This window comes from Pogonomyrmex barbatus, unplaced genomic scaffold, assembly GCF_055798465.1.
Source record: "Pogonomyrmex barbatus isolate J1 unplaced genomic scaffold, ASM5579846v1 scaffold13, whole genome shotgun sequence".
NCBI classification, from domain to species: domain Eukaryota; kingdom Metazoa; phylum Arthropoda; class Insecta; order Hymenoptera; family Formicidae; genus Pogonomyrmex; species Pogonomyrmex barbatus.
Window position 1 is genome coordinate 3,829,380 of NW_028297109.1, and position 17,266 is coordinate 3,846,645.

Genomic DNA, 17,266 nt, shown 5'->3' on the forward strand with positions numbered 1-17,266 from the left:
ATAATTACTATTATTTGAAAATTATTCGTGTTATCTGATGTAAAATTATTCGTGTTATGTATGTAATTTTTAATGAGACCGTTAAATGAATTTAAATATTGTTTTAGGTAAACTGGTTATTTTAATTTAAAATATGTCATTAAAGTTTCTAAAAATTGTTAATATAAGCGAATAATTGTCGATTTATGAAACAGATTCTTACCTGCAGTTTCACTATGCAGCTACTACGAAATCTCGTGCATGCGAAAAATGGATAAGAAAACATCAAGATACATGATAAATAAAAGGTATATAATAAAAAGGAAAGTTCGGAAGGTGTATGATACACATACGTGTGTTTGCATTTGAAAAGTTTTCAAGAGAAATTTATTCATAAATAAGAAAGAAGAAAAATATACATTTATGATAAATTCAAATATTTCGCCGTGTGTTTAAAAATTTGCGTTACAGAGTCTCTCTGAATAGCGGAAAACAATTTCCTAAAAGAGGTAATATGTTTTGAGACGGATGCAACATTGCGTCTCTTTATAATATCACGCTAAAAGTAATAATAATTTTTACATGAGAATGATTTTAAAACATAAGACATTCGTTAGGAACAATCAACATTTAAGCTCCCTCGAATCATACTCGAGGAATGGAAAAGCAACAAATTATGTGAGAAACATCGTTCGAAAATACATTAAATCTTGAGCAATGTATTATAATATTAACGAAATCGTTAAACAAATTTTGCGACATGAATTTAAAAGAAAATAATCTAAATTTAAATTTATTAAATCAAAACGACTTGTAAAGAAATAAATCCTAATTTAATTTATAATCGAAATGTACGTTGGATTTAAATCATCGTAATTAATATTTTCGTTTGATAATAAAAATTAAGGATTAAGTATATTTTCGAAAGATACATCTCGCATTAACGTATTTATATATTTATAATTATAGAATTAGCAAAACAAACGTACGTGTTATATCATGAGCATAAGCATCAAAATTGAGTATTAGCAATAAATTTTATTGATATTGATATTATTAATAAAATTTATTGATAATTTATTGTCAATAAGACACTATTAAAATTATCAAGTCATCGTACATTTGTTTCGCGAACAAATTTTAGCGATAATATAATATTATAATCGCGCGACCGCCGTAAAAATGGCGACCGCCATGTAACAGCGTATACATCGAAAACATTCTATATTTATATATTAAAATACAACAATGTTTTGCAGCAAGTCGATTATTTCTTACATTATCGATCAATAATAAAAAAATTTTAATTAAATAAAAATTATTTTAATATTTATTTATTTTTATAATAATTAAATATTTTTTTAAAAAGGTGCAAGTAAAGATTACAATGCTGATGTCATTAAAAACAAATAATTTAAAATTTTTATTTGATTTATTATGAAAGAAAGTAGAATTTAAATCAACAATAAAATTACATTTAAATATTTTTGACATAAAATTATGTTTAATGATTACAAGTTGTTTCTTTGTATGATTTATAGAAATTAATGATTTCGCTAATAGAAATTAATGATCTCTCTAACAAAAAACATTTTTAGATTTAAGATCGAATTTTTTTGAAACCTTTTTTAAAGTTTTCAGCGTGTAAGATATAACGGCTGTAAAACATCATCGTGAGATTTAAAGTAGATCGCAAGATTCTCTAGAAGCTGACATGCTTCTCCGTGCGTTCGGCGATGCGCACCTTCTTGTTGATGGCCGATTGTTGAATGAGATCGGCATCAGCTGCAGCGGCATTTTCGTTGACCAGCGCCCTGAGGGCCGCCGCCCTGCGTTCCCTTTTGGCTTGTCTCTCGGCGAGTTCCTCCATCTCCGACTCGATGTCGTGAAGACGCGCTTTCGTCTGCATGGCTCGGCTGGCTGCGGCGCTGGTCTGCGCTAAGTCGTCATCCTCGTTGATCAACTTGGACCACCTGGCGAACACCGGTTTACTCTCGTCAGCACGCTCGATCTCATCGAAGAGCTTCGAGCGTCTCTTGAAACTACTTTCGACATCCTCGATTGCCGTTTTGGCACCCTTCCTGGCGGTCACCGTGTTTTCCAGGAGATCGGCGGCGTTTCTTCTGGCCTGACCCGCGACGGTCGCAGTTTCGAGTTCGTCCTCGAGGCCCATCGCTGCCACTCGGGCCCGAAAACGACGCGTCGTCGCCGATACTTCGTCCGCAAACTCGTCGCCCAATCTACGACGTGCCGATATGCGTTGTCCACGGCTGTCGTAGACAGTGTCTTCGTCATCAAAGCCTAGCATGGGGTCAGTCAAGGGCGGTAGTTGGGAGGCGCGGGTACGAGGGTCGAGGTCGAGGTCAAGGTCACGGCCGAGGGAGCCAGTGCGAGGACCGGAGAGGTCGCGCGTGCCTGTAAAAACCGATATCAGAAAAGAGTGTTGATTTGTGAAAAGGACGAGGAATGATGGGTGATGACCAAAATGGACATGTCGTTAAGAAACTGCGCCGAACGATCGAAGTTGCATCAACGATTTTGGATGGAAAAGGAATGTTGATAAAAGATAATATTGGATGAGATGAAGAATGATTTAGCAGAATGAATGAAGCCTCGCAGTTCAAGCTCACAATTCAATTAATTTAGCTGTAAATTGCGCAATTTAAAAATATATACTTCATTTATATTTTTCTCATTATTATTAATAGGTATATCTATACAAGGAATATGAAATTATTTTAATTATATTTAAAACATAAATAAATTATAACCAGTGATATATTGAGAGGGAATTTAAACAGAAGAAAACATTTCATTTCAAATATATCTTTATTTAAAATATTATGTTTCACATTGCGCTGATAGATATCGAGATACGATCTTTTTAAGTAAATTTAAACATGTTATTTTCAACACTGGTTATAATTTAACTAATAAATCTAATAAAAATATAAATTAACATTAGATGCAACAGCAGCATAAATATATAATTGTAATAAGAATCTACATGTCATAAATTATAATTATAATTATCCAAATTATTTTCTTGAAAAAGAGGAATATACATTATTATAAATTACAAATAATAAAATTATTTATTTAATTATTATAAAATTATTTATTTCCAAAATTTTGCAGAATAAAAATTCTCTGCAGAATAAAAGTTTTAATAAAAGTTTTAAGACACTTTGCCAGTTACATTTCATGCTTTTCACCGTGAGTTATACGTATTTTTAGTGTCATTTGATCAAAAATAAATTCGGATGCGCATCACATTAGCAGCCTGGCACAAAATGCCATCAGTGTGTCTGACTATGCTAATAAACTAGCAGTTGCATCTAATATCAAGCATACAACGTTTATCCTCATCCTCCGCATTTCGCATCATCTGCGACGCCAGGAACATATAAAATGTCCCATTTAAGTATACAGCAAAAACAAGTAACTCGTATTCATTTTTTTTTCCATTAGAAATTTAAGACATTTACATTGAATTATATATAATAACATATAATATCTTTATATATTATAATATCTTTATTATCTCTAGACATTATAATATTTTCTAGCGCAGATTACAGAAAACTTTTTTTCTCTTATAATACTTTTACAAAACTTTTACTATTTTGACCAAAAAGAATTAAACAATTTATTTATTAAACATTAATCCTTATTTTTTTATCTTTTCCTATTCTTTTATTTTTCTTCTTTTTATATGTAGATTTATTTAAGAAGACATGCAATATTTTCTATAAATCGCCTCACCGTGTCATCTGTGTGTCAATGTGAATGATACGTGTGAGTGTGCATACGTATAAATAATCCACGGATCAAGAGCGAAGGAAAAAGTTTCGCGATGTCGAAGTTGGACGAAAATGACTCTCGTCAGAAGCTGACGCGTCGATCCTGTCGATGATCGTCGCAGCAAGCACATAACATACGTACAACAATCACACTAAGGCTCTCCGCGTAAAATCAACATATACTTAGGAAACCAAACGTTTATTCAGCAAGATGATACATCAAATAGGAGACATAATCCAGAGACTAACTACACAGACGGCAGGCAAGACAATAAAGATCGATGCACGCAAAAGGATGATATCAAAATTCGATCAAACCGTTAGAATGTGAGGACTTCATTCTCGCTGCATATCAGGACCGTAAGTTTTAACCGTAAGCTTTAGTAATATCAAGAAGAGACTCGGCAAGACGGCCGACTATTCGTTGAATTTCTTGCTGTGTTTCTTCTCCATACAATTTTTCTAAGTCTATTTATAAGCTTCTTCATACGAATATCTAGCAAATTAATTCTCAATACAGAAATGATGTTTGGTCTACTTTAATTCCATTATTAAATTTATTTTCGAGCTTGAATAATAATATATAATATAAAATATATGTTACATGTTAAAACTCTGGGAAATCTTAAAGAATATGACATATAAATAAAAATATAATATATTTAAAATAAATATTCTCTCTTTACTGCGAATATTATTTTTCTGCTTATGTACATTTTTTTATATTATTTTCCTTTCGTTTTTCCGTTCACATCCTAATCTCGATCTCTGCATCGCGATCCCTGTGATCGTGTAATCGACAGAGGATATCGCGATACGAATCGAATAATGAAAATTGACAGTACCTCATCACGAGGCAGATCGATCATGCGAATCGTGGGAGTTGGAGCAAAGGTTGAGGCAGGACAAGGGAGGAAGGATAAGAGTTTTCTCTCAAGTATTTTTTCATTTGCGCAACGAATCTATTCAGCGAGCCTCGTCGACAATCTCTCGAGGAGGATCTGGGAAGTCTTTTTACAACACTCCTTCAAAACCACTTTGGAAAACGATTGAACAGGTTACCGATGTCGCTACGGCGCGCCGCGATCTCGTCGGCTAGAGAGTTTCTCGGCTCCGGGAACAACGGCCGCCCGCTGTACTTCCGATCTAGGTGGTCGACCATGGGCTTGTAATAAGATTCGCCCTTGTCGTAGTTGCTGCCATAGATGAACGTGCGCGGCCTGCTAAGTATTGGCCTCGACATCTCGATTGGGCTGACTCTCCCTGTTATCTGCAAAATTAAATACATTCTGCACTCCATATGCCCAGAGATATGTCCAGATTGCTGGAAATTAAGAAATACAATGTATTTTCGAAACAATTCCAATTTCGACAAAACTATAATTTTAATAGTTTAATAATCTAAAATTTAATAATGTTACAGCAAATGGTTTGGCGATGTATTGCTTGAAGTATCTAAAAAAGTATCTAAAAAAATTTGACCAAAGAAAAAATATAAAAATATATTTAAAAAAATATATTTAAAAGAATTTGACCAGATACAAATTTGAAAATATTTTGTTAAGTGTCAAAATAGAATCATATAGGACATTCGAATTGTTTGCTAGAATATAAAAGAATTTTTATATTTTCAGAGCCAAATTTTTAGATTCTTCAGCAAACCCGTTCTTTCCGTGTAGCTTGAATGAAATGGATATCTTGGTATTAATACAACGGGGAGCTCTAATTCTGATATATGAGCAAACGTTCCGGTTATGTGCCACCCACATAGAGCTAATAATGCTGAAAATCATTTCGCCAAACGCGTGTGACACCACGCGGTAATCCCCGGCCTCTCTCCGTTCTGATGCACGTGGCTTCCAAGAGGCGCGCAATATCGCCGCATATAACAGAGGTCCGGCGGATTCTCTCGTCGGTGGCGATTTGGTTCGTCATCGTCAGCAAACTGGAGCGAGCGGCTGTACACCGGTCGAAAATAACCCGCGTCTAATTTGGTGCCCGTGAACTGAACTGGCACGGCGCGCACACGAAGCCCGGGCTACCAATCTCCCTGAACACGAGGCGTGATTCCCCGAGCGTCCACTCTCCCTTTCTTCAGGGCCGATCTCTGCGTCTGTATTCACAGACGCAACTTAATTAACGCGTTTTCGACCTCTACAAAGAAGCTAAAAGACGACTTGGAAGAGCGAGATTGCAATGCGTGCCGTTTGCAACGAATTTAATTAATTCTTTCAACCATAAAAAATCGGTATATTTTTGTTGATAAACTTTCAAATAGAAAAGAAAAATTTTTCTTATATGTCTGCATTATACATATTTATTTAAACGAGAAATTTTTATAAAGCCATATTTTATTAAAATTTGTGTTACTTTTTATATAAGACTTTGTTTATAAAAGTGACAAGTGTAGACGTGAAAAAATATGATTAAAGAAATGTTTAAGTGTGTATAAAATTATTATAAAAAATTATTTATGTATGCTCTATGTCAATGTATATGCAAAATTGATGGTGACCGCAATGTTGACATTTATTGAGTAATGATTCAAGTCTCCTCCTTGTCACTTTCAATAACGTCATTGTGTCGTAAGCTTCGGATTGAAGATTAATGTACATCGACCTGCCTACATCTTTTGTTTCAAAATTATTTTTAAATCGAGATGTTGCGACCGCGTGTACTAAAGCATAATAGCGTACAGTAGCGTATGTAGACTAATGAGTGTTGTACATCGATCTATTTATATTAGTCGACTATTAAATTAAATCGAGGCCATCTATTTTCGATTTTACCAATATTCATGCATGCTTTTTCAGCAAATAATAAAAATATTTTATAAATCATTACATTTTATTAAATCAAACTTTCAAATAGAAAAGAAAAATGTTTCTTATATCTGCATTATACACATTTATTTAAACTATAAATTTTTATAAAGCCATATTTTGTTAAAATTTGTGTTACTTTTTATATAAGATTTTGTTTATAAAAGTGACAAGTGTAGACGTGAAATTATTTTAATTTTTTTATCACTAATTTTTTTTATCATATTTGTTTTTAGAATTAATAATTTAAAAGAAAATATATTTTATATTTTAAATATTTGAATAATAATAGTGGTACAATAGTAATTATAAGATTTTCTAAAAACAGAACAAATAAAAGTTAATAACGTGATAAGTCCAACTAATAAACAATTAAATTTTCATAATTTTAAAAAATTAATTATGCAAAATTTAATCGCAAATTTAATCATAATTAATTAAGATTAATTTGCAAATTTTAGAAAAAACATAATACATTCAAATGTAATTGTATGATCAAATTTATAAGTAATAAATTATTTTTAATCTTTTAATTTAAACCACTTTGAAAAGAAAAATAAAAATCTTAAATTATAACAGAAAAGTCCTCTAATATAGATATAAAAAAAAAATTTTATAAAATTTCTTTGCTGAATAAATATATTATATTGAAGATGTTAGATAAAGCTGTTTCTCGACTTCAACTTTGTCTGACGTTTGACCCAGTTTTTAGAAACAAAAGTTATTTAATTCTCTGCTCCAAAATCTGACATTTTGTGATGATTTTCAACACTTCAACATCTGCAATACAATGAGAGCGGTGGACAATGTGTCAGGTGATGATGGAATTGTTTTGACAATTAGTCCTTCTTGGACACTGGTGATTTGTTTATATATTATACAGATAAAACAACGAGATGCATTTTTACTTGTCCGACCATGGATCATCGACACAAATATATCCGATGATAATAGTTCGAAATAAGCAGTCGCGTTTTACGCGATGCGATTGAACATAAATTCGCAAGTTGGAATAAACAGCGTGAAATGACATTTAGAGTATCCTCTTAGTGGAGTAGGTGTTCCTGTCGAATTACACATGCCAAAACGCGACAAACGATAGCTAGCTTCTTTCGATTAGATTGTCCACGCGACTTAATTGACATGTATGCGTCTGGCGCGCATCCGCTTGGAAAGTAGCTGTGATTTAAAGCGAATCGACTCATCATTCAATCCTTCGTTGATGTATTTCCTGCATCTTACTATGCGCGATGTATATCTACCATTTTCGTACGTTTAAATACGTTTCAATTCACGTAATCATTCAGAAATGTTGCGAACGTGATGCAAATAAGAAGCACTTTCAATGCTTTCAAATTGAATCAATATATTAGTTTACTTTGAATAATATAAATATTTTCGTGTTTAATAATTTCCTATAAATATATTGATAAATTTTGTTTTAATAATAACATTATTAATTATAATTATAATTATAAGAATTTCTCAAGTATACTGACTAAGTTAGAGTTAATAATTTTAAAATTAGATTTGTCATATTTGTATTTGTTCTTTTTATTAATTTATGTATTTATAATTTATAAATCTATATATGTTATTTTTGATAATTTATACAATAATAATTACGATATTTAAACTTTTAAATTTCGAATCTATTAAATTTATTTTATTGTTAGGTTAAATTTTTAATGTATTTATTTTTTTTGTTATAATGAAATATTATATATCAAAATTATTATTAGTTTTTTATTTATTCAAACTTAGAAATTATGTATTATAATTTAAAATTGAAAAATTAATTTAAAATTATAATTTAAAATGATTATAATAATGATTATAATTATAATTTTGATAACAAAAATACATCAGAATAATAATAAAATTAAATATATTCTTATGTAAAAATAAAATGAAATGTAATTGACATGTGTAAAATGAAGTTGGTGAAGTGGATCAGCGACAAGTTATACATATGTACGCGTAACACAAACGTAGTAATGAGTTACAGCGGATATAATACCAACTGTTTTAGATTCTGACTCAGCAACCGCTAGATTCTCGTTTTAAATTATTTAACGAATTCGCTTGGAACGGTGGACTTAAATAAATCGCGCAATTGCGTCGAGCTCTCGTGTCAATTCGCGCGAAGTATCGGATGTCCGAATACGTCGAGAACGGAAAGATTCTCTGCCAACAAACGAACACTTAGTACATGAATGAAATCTTAATAGTCTCGTAAACAAATTCCTTAATAGAATGTCCTCTTTATAGATAATGCACTAATTTTTATTTATTAGCAGTAAATTCTTTTCGTAAGAACACTATTTTAAAACAATATTTAATTTTTGTTTAACAATATTATCAATAAAGCTCAATATTATTTTCTAACGTTTAAAATATTTTTATAAAAATATTAATTAATATTAATTAATTATTTATTAGACCAATATTGTCTTTTGCATTATCAGAATTATCAGTTTTTATAAAATAACAATATTAACATAAATATCATTTGTAGAATTTTATTCATGCATCATTTGTTAATTATCGACAAAATTAAGGAATAAATGCACTTTTTATCTCAAAAACTATAACGATTGATGTAAAACATAATCTTAAAAATTTGTCCGTCAATTTAATTGTCTTTTGCGTGCAATTTATGACTAGACAAATTTACGCATTTTACACAAATTAATTTGTATAATGTGAAATTGTATGTTTAGTCAGCGAAAATGGTGCTCGTAGTGTCAGATCGCGTTCGTTCTCTATCGTTGCGTAAGATCGCCAAATTTAGCTGGTAGACGGCACTTAAAAATGGCGATATCGATTACAAAATAATCCCAGCCGTGCACAATCGACACTATAGTTTTATAACAGAATACTATTAATAATGCAATTAATTGCAAGTGCAATGTTAATTTTTTACTTATTTGTTGATATTGTAAATTTTTAATATTATCATATTAATATATATGTGTTTCGAATTAATGCCGTTAAAGCATCTTGATTAAGATCAAGATAATCTTGATTAAAAAAATTAATTACATTACATTAATTAATTACATTTTCCGTTGCATCACAGATATTATTTATGAGTTAATAAAATAACGCGAATGCGCGGCTAGGTTAAGTCATAAGCGTATCATGTGATAAAATTGTGTTTTAATATTACATTTCAATTGTGTAATTCTATAATTGTTTATGAAATTAGAAATTTATTTGTTGTTTATTTTAGCGAACGATTAACAAATGATGCATAAATAAATTACTGTAAACAATATGTTAATGTTAATATCCTTATAGGTGCCGAATTTCGGTGAGGCAAAAAACAGCATTGTATTATTCAATAATTAATCGGTACACTTTTTTACGAAAATATTTTTATCATTAAAAATTAGTATCATAAAAGATTAATAACGTAGTTAAATGAAAATTAAATATTGTTTTAAAATTGTGCATTTATGAAGAATATTGCTATCAAATAAAAATTAATGTCAGACCTACAGAACAGATATTTTGTTGTAAAAACATATACCTTAATATTTAAAAGATGGATAACATTAATAAGGCTTAAAAATAATTAAAAATAGCGTGATTAATTTGATTACATTCGCGCGAATATTACATATGCATTGTTAAAGAAGAACGCGTTTGGCATACACATATATGAATAAATGAGCATGCCTTAATTGCGCGGTGCAATCACATAATTATGATTTCGTAATTTCGCTTATGACAGACGATGTCTTTCAGCACTGCGTTAACGATGCCAATCGATTAGGAATGCAAATAACATAATGACACGATGTTAATTTCATTCACTGATGCGAATGGTATATCGCGTCATTGCATCATGATTGAATGTGATAAAATATATGTATAATTAATCAGAACATCTCTTTGTAAAATCTTCATTCAAAAACAATTTCTCAAACTTGACTCGAATGTATAGTGAGATATTTCGTTGCAAATACCGAACTCACATACATTTACAAGTTTTATTATTTTCAGCACGAGACTATAAAGAAAGTTATTTTGAAAAAGAAATATAAAATCGATTTAAATAAATTTAAAAAATTGATTTCTTATAAAAATTTAAATATCTTAGAATAAACATTTGTCTTATAACAAACTTATTTTTAAGATTTATTTAAGCCAATTTTATTTTTGATAAACGCGAAAATCTTCAAATCATTTTTTTGTTTTTTAAATAAATTCCGGTTTAAAGAAAAATATCTCAATCTCAATCGATTAAAACACATCTCGCGTAAAAATCAGAATGCAAAATGAAGAAAGAAAAATTCCATATGTAAAGATTTTTATTTCCGGTGCAAAGTAATACACTGCAAAAAAAAATACGAAATTTACATTAAAATTGTTCGCGATGAGATCTACATCCGCGCACTGTGGCGATTTGTCACCGTATAACAATTGATCACGATTAATTTTTTTTTCTTTCTCTTGGCGCGAAAATCGGGGCGACCTTACCTAAAAACGATCGTCAACGAGATGTTATCCCTCTGGATGTTGTTTCCTTGAAAGTAGCAGCGCAACTCCCACGGTCGTCGCAACGCCCGAATTATTTCCCACTCTTCGCCGTGGATTCTATCCCTACCTCTCGATGGTTCCGACGACCGTATGGAACAACGTGGAACATATTCTCCGAGAAAATCGACGTATACTGAGTGGCCAGATGCCGGTACCGTCGGCATGGCAACTCCGATAGCCGCAATGTAAACAAATATGAATTACACCCAAAGCGGCCACAATCGTCACTTGACGCTGATCGTAATTTTTTTTGCGACACTCGCCAGTGCGTTTCACGTGAACAATGAGGTGTTCGAATACTGGGATCCGAACTCGTGTAAATACGATGAGTACTTTGACACGGTCTCTTTATCCTGCTCGCGGTGCAACGTCAGCAAAAATCTCGAACCAGCTGCGAATCGTGAGTTTACAATTACAATTTTATTTCTTGCTGTTTTATACTGTTTTATATTTATTCATCTATTCCACATCCACGTGATTCTCACAGGTTTGCGATGTCAGTGCGATGCACTCAGCAAGACAATTGGTTTCGAGAATGGCAATTCGCTTTGCGCCATGTGTGGTACTAACATGATTGCCACTGCCGATGGAAAGGATTGTATTCTACGCTCAAATGCAACGTGCAAATGCTCCTCGAATCAGATAAGACGTAATCTCAACAAATTCTTAATTAAAAAGTTTAATGTAGTTAAATAAATTTTTAAAGTTCAATTTTTCAAATTTTTTTTCTTGAAGATATATTTTTTATTATTTATTAGAATATATTCGGGAAAGGGGATTGGTATATTCAAATATTTTTTATATTGTTCTAATTAACATTAGATTATTAAATTTTAAATTATTAATTTTTATGTGAATACAAATATATATTATGTAAAACGCCGTTGTTTTAATGTAAAAATCCCTTTTGAATTATACAATTTTTGAAAACAATTTGAAACTGTGATTTTTTTTATAAAAAAAAAAATTATTTTAATCTTTCTTATTTATTACATGAACTTTATCTTTATTCGTAGTAGACAGAAATATAAATGGTACACCGTTGGATGCTGTGCTTTGCGTAACATGCATCCAAGGAACGTATCCGTCTGGCGATTGTTCCAAATGTTTGCCGTGCGACAGCCACGAATACAGCGGCCACGTTAATTGTGTGTGTCCAAGCGCGACACATGTGAGACTACGAAATTATTGTTTGCATAAAGATGACATCGCCGATTGGCCGGACATTAGAAGCACGTATTTGATGAAGTTTCGTAGCGAGAACGTTGATAGTTATTACTTGAGAAGCGAACTGCAACTTGCGGTGCATCTCTGCAAAGTATGTATATATCAAGGTATAAATATCTAAACTTCCTCAAAAATGTAAGAAAACGGTAACAAATTATACTGATTAAGTAAAATATATTAACAATTATATAACAGTTTAGAAAAACTATGAATAACACCTTTCAGAGGAAAGACAAAACGGCATGTGAACACTTGTCAAACATATGTGCCTTGACTCTTTATAGTGATGGTATGGCCTGTATGTTTTTTATGCATACACCCATGGCACCCATATGGTTGTTTTATAATAAACAAGACGCAACAGCAGTGATAAACAATACAAAAATACCCGAGAGATATAGTCTCAGAAAAGGAGATAATGTATGGTACAAATGATATAAAACTATTATACAAATTAGAGAATTATTATCATACAAAAATTTCTAAAGACTTATGATTATATTTCTGTATTTATTATTCTTTTAATTTAATTTGCTTCTTATTTTGATTCAAATTTTCAATTTAATTTACATAATTTATATTTTCAATTTAAATACATAGTTATTTCAAAATGCAATTAAAAATAAAATAATGTGTTTATTTTCAGAATACCATTCTCAATTTCATAATCGCGAGATTTGCATTGAATGGTAAATTTTTGTCCATCGATAGACCGACTTTGCCCTGTCAACTTTTAAGAAACGTGAGATTTGGTGTGAATTTCAGTAAAAAATGCAAAATTACCGCTGCTGAATTATTAAATGCACAAGTAGAATTATTATCTCCTTACTTAACATTTAGACAGGACAATAAATCATTTATACATGCATTGCCTGTGATTGTTAAATCAGATCAGGTAAGATCACATTTCAATGATAATTATAATAATAAGAATAAAATTTATATAAATTTCTTCTTCTTTAGAAGATCAAGGAAATCTCGTATCAGCAACTGGTGCGAAAATTCTTTCTGGTCGATAATATAAGCGGTTTCAAAGCAATACCGGCGTTTATGCACGATGGATTCACGAAAGCATCAGAGCTTTCCGTACTTCGATACATGAAATCTCTGACTATCCTGTAAGTTGCTTGTAATATTTTTATAACAAATTTTTTCACAGATGATTAGAAAACAAATGTGAATTCTAATTTTAGAGTAAACGTTCAGAGCGGAAAAAATCAAGGCAAGATCTTCGCGCCCATTCTAATTGTAGAGTATGACGAGTTGACATATCAAGATTTTCTCGATAATTCTGATGTTACAATAAATTACAAAGTTGCATTTACATTAAAAGATAATAAAATAGATTATGATATTCAGGTAAAAATTCATACAATATTCTATCTTTTTCTTAAATGCTAGAAATAATATATAATTTTTTTTATAATATATAATTAAATGTTAGGAATAATATATAATTTTTTTTAGATAACTATCGGAGTGTTGACGGGAGTAGCATTAATATTTTCCAGTATTAAGACTTGGAGTTATTATAAACGTAATCACAATGGTAATCTCAGCATAACTGTCTTATTGTGGTTCCTGATCTATGCCATGGGTGCTGTTGGAAATGTGATTATGTTTATATGCATCAGTACATGCTTATATCTGTTTATCTTTTACAAAGATCAAACTGTACCGCATGTTCTTCTTCCCGATGAAAGTAGTGAAGAGAAAATCCAAACGTATATCACTGTAGCATTTAGCTTTAAAGTAAGTAAAACGATGTGATATTTTATCTAAAAATAAAATAGAGACACAACATTAAGGATTTCAATGTATAGAACTTGATATAATTTATAATACTTCAATATTAATCTTTTTCAGATTGCAGAAATGATAGGGTTTGTCTATCAACACTGGGGTTTGAGCATATTTTTTATCGATTGGGAACAATCACGGTCGATACACGATCAACCAAAGTACGATTCTCCGCATACTTCTTTACAGAAATTATATGCTAATAGATTTTCGAAGGGCGAGGATAAGTCTTCAAGAATAACATCGGACATCATCGCGTCCAGACGAAAAAGAAGATCGCACAAAAACATAAGCCCCAGTGAAGTGTCCAAGTCTTCTTCAACTGATAAATACATGATGCCAGATTTTTCTTCCGTCTGCTCGATTGCGAAGTCACCTTTGCAAGAGGCAACTGAGCGCAGCTATATGCATGATTTTCCTATTAGTATTTGGAGAACCTATTACATTGCCAATGAATGGTACAAATTGCAAACCAGAAGAAGAATAAATGTAGCATTGCAATCGATTTACACTCTGTGTATCTTGCAAGTCAGTGAAAAAAGAAATAATTTAATTCGCGATACAAAAAGTTCAAACGATTATATCTGTAATATTTTAGATATTCGATTTGGAATCGTGGATATTGACGATACCGGAATCGACCGCGGATAGAACCTTCGAAACGAAGAACAATTTTACGTTGCAATACGCGATTTGCACATTCGTGTACATAACTGTATATCTTACACAGTGGTTGATCCGTGTTACGATTTATGAAAGATACATTAGAAACAGGCTGCAGAAGTTCGTAGATTTATGTTCGATTGCGAACATCAGCGTATTCATCTTGGCACACAATTATTACGGCTTCTATATCCATGGAAGGTAATTCAAGCATGTTTCTTAGAGGACACATGTAATTAATAATCATTACTTTCCGATAGATCAGTACATGGATTCGCAGATACTGATCTTCCTACTCTGATAAACGATCTAAAAAAAGAAGAAGACAATTTATGTGCGCACAGAGGTCTGGTACCTGGCACAACCGAACAAACATTCATAGTATCATTGACCCAATCATTTAAATCGTTGTACGATGAACTTATGAGACAAAAAAATACTGTATGTATGAGACTGTTCATAGAAGAATGCTGTTGATAATATTTTATCTTTGTATGCCTAGAAAACAAAAAAGCTTTAATATTATATTTTCTTAAAGATATCATGTATTTTATAATATATTTTGTAATATATATTAATGTAATATATATTGCAGGGAAGCATAGGAATTTTTAAAGGAAGTGACACACCTTCTAAAAGTTGGAAACAATTATTTGAAACTAAGTCAAAAGTTAGACAATTCCTAATGCAGTTTTTAGATCATTGTTCAGAAAATCAAGATTACATAATCAAAGAGCAACATGTATTAGAAAAACTGTGCGATGTTCTTTTCGTAGATGCCAAAGATAAATCTGTCTTCTATATCGGTACTATAAAATTGCAAAAATTTATAATAAAATATTAATGTAGACATCATTATATTAATGAATCTAATTTTATTCTTGCAGATAACAATTATTCCTTTAACAAAGTGGTGCTTCACGGAAACGAATGGCTATTAGCCACATTCGAGATTACCATATTTGCTTTCTTCTTAACATTATATAATTCTTACATTTTCGCCTGTATAGCAACAGTTATTATATCGCAATTATTCCTAATGATCATTAGATGCAATGTTAAAAGAAATCTCTGCAACAAGTCATTGTTGGACAAGAGATTCCTCATGTAACCAAAAGATTAAATAATAATAAACAAATATTAATTAATACATAATTATTAGTTTTATAATTTATTTTTACAGTTATGTACCTCTTTACAATCTACTATATTTCTTACTTTTTTATGTCACATATTTAAAGTACTAATGATGATTATCTCCATGATGTCCGTGACCTGAATAGTCAATTCCAAAATATTGTTCAATAGCTATAGTTATCAAAAATGCTGGTATACCAATTTTCCAACCTCTTGTTAAAGTTATCAAGGCACGCTTATAACCTGGTTGGGTTTGTTTATAACGCCACACCTGATTTCTTAGCCATGGATCTTTTAATCCCTTCTTGGCTAATTCTTCTTGAACACGTTTCAGTTCTGGTACATCTTCAACCTTATAAATATCTGGATTGGGTATTTTATATGGTGAAGCATGGTGATCATGACCTCCCATCTATGAAAAATACAAAATATATTTCTACTTCTTTCCATTATGCTATATATACATTCTAAGAATAATTACTAATAATTATTCTTTTATTATCTACCAATCAATAATAATCATGTAAACATTTGTATTTATGTCTTTATATCATATTCATACAAAAATTCTGACACTAATTTGATACTTTGGTAACATTATGTTGTTCAATGTTAAATTTTGCTTTTAACTATATATACTTTAATAGTAAAGAATCTTTTTGTAGCAATATGTTTAACAATTTATATTTCATTTCTAACTATATATTTTTAGCAACATTATAGGTTAATTTCCATCATCACTAATTCTGTGATTAAAAATATGTCTACAGTAGAAAATGTCTTGTGACATTATTATAAGGAAATATTTGTCGTCACGTACACTGTAATGTAGTTGTTATTTGCTAAATTAAAATTATGTAATTTCTTCTAACACACTTTCTTTCAGCAACTGACTTTAAACCTTAGATAATCTCAGGATCCAGGAAGATAAACATCAAGGTGCTTCTACGCCATGTTCAACAAAATTAATCTAATTAAACAAACACATAGATTAAAATTCCATTAAAATTATAAAATATATAAAATATGTAAAATTATAATAATATTAATTATGCAAAAATTATCTTAGTCAAACATTAAAGAGATTTAATTATGATTAAATTATTTTCTAGTTTCTTACTCCGATTTCAATAAAAACTTTCTCTTTCTCTTTTTTTTCGTAGTGTATTTTTTTAATTAAACATAAATTTTCGTATTTATTAAAAAAAATAGGAATTTCAGATTAATATATTTATTTGTTTAATTATAAAACAAATATTATACTACTGCTTAAAGATAAAAGGAAAT

At 30.7% G+C, this 17,266-nt stretch overlaps 3 protein-coding genes across 3 annotated transcripts; 1 reads left to right on the forward strand and 2 right to left on the reverse strand.

Moving 5' to 3' along the window:
- Positions 1-337: 337 nt before the first annotated feature.
- LOC105422011 (uncharacterized) lies at positions 338-11,250 on the reverse strand. The gene is made up of 3 exons (XM_011631217.2): positions 11,093-11,250; positions 4,845-5,052; positions 338-2,394 (listed from the first exon to the last, which is right to left on the reverse strand). Exons 2-3 carry the CDS (start codon positions 5,023-5,025, stop codon positions 1,682-1,684), a joined length of 894 nt encoding a protein of 297 aa, XP_011629519.2. The 5' UTR covers positions 5,026-5,052; positions 11,093-11,250; the 3' UTR covers positions 338-1,681.
- Positions 11,251-11,314: 64 nt separating this feature from the next.
- Positions 11,315-15,995, forward strand: LOC105422013 (meckelin). The gene is made up of 13 exons (XM_011631219.2): positions 11,315-11,552; positions 11,640-11,801; positions 12,169-12,470; positions 12,605-12,799; positions 13,026-13,274; positions 13,343-13,497; positions 13,573-13,738; positions 13,847-14,131; positions 14,246-14,707; positions 14,778-15,043; positions 15,103-15,283; positions 15,438-15,648; positions 15,730-15,995. Exons 1-13 carry the CDS (start codon positions 11,348-11,350, stop codon positions 15,951-15,953), a joined length of 3,063 nt encoding a protein of 1,020 aa, XP_011629521.2. The 5' UTR covers positions 11,315-11,347; the 3' UTR covers positions 15,954-15,995.
- A 2-nt stretch (positions 15,996-15,997) lies between these two features.
- On the reverse strand, positions 15,998-16,949 carry ND-B12 (NADH dehydrogenase [ubiquinone] 1 beta subcomplex subunit 3). Its single transcript, XM_011631220.3, has 2 exons — positions 16,800-16,949; positions 15,998-16,391 (listed from the first exon to the last, which is right to left on the reverse strand). The coding sequence occupies exon 2, from the start codon at positions 16,389-16,391 to the stop codon at positions 16,086-16,088; it is 306 nt and encodes a 101-aa protein (XP_011629522.2). The 5' UTR covers positions 16,800-16,949; the 3' UTR covers positions 15,998-16,085.
- Between the last annotated feature and the right edge of the window lie 317 nt (positions 16,950-17,266).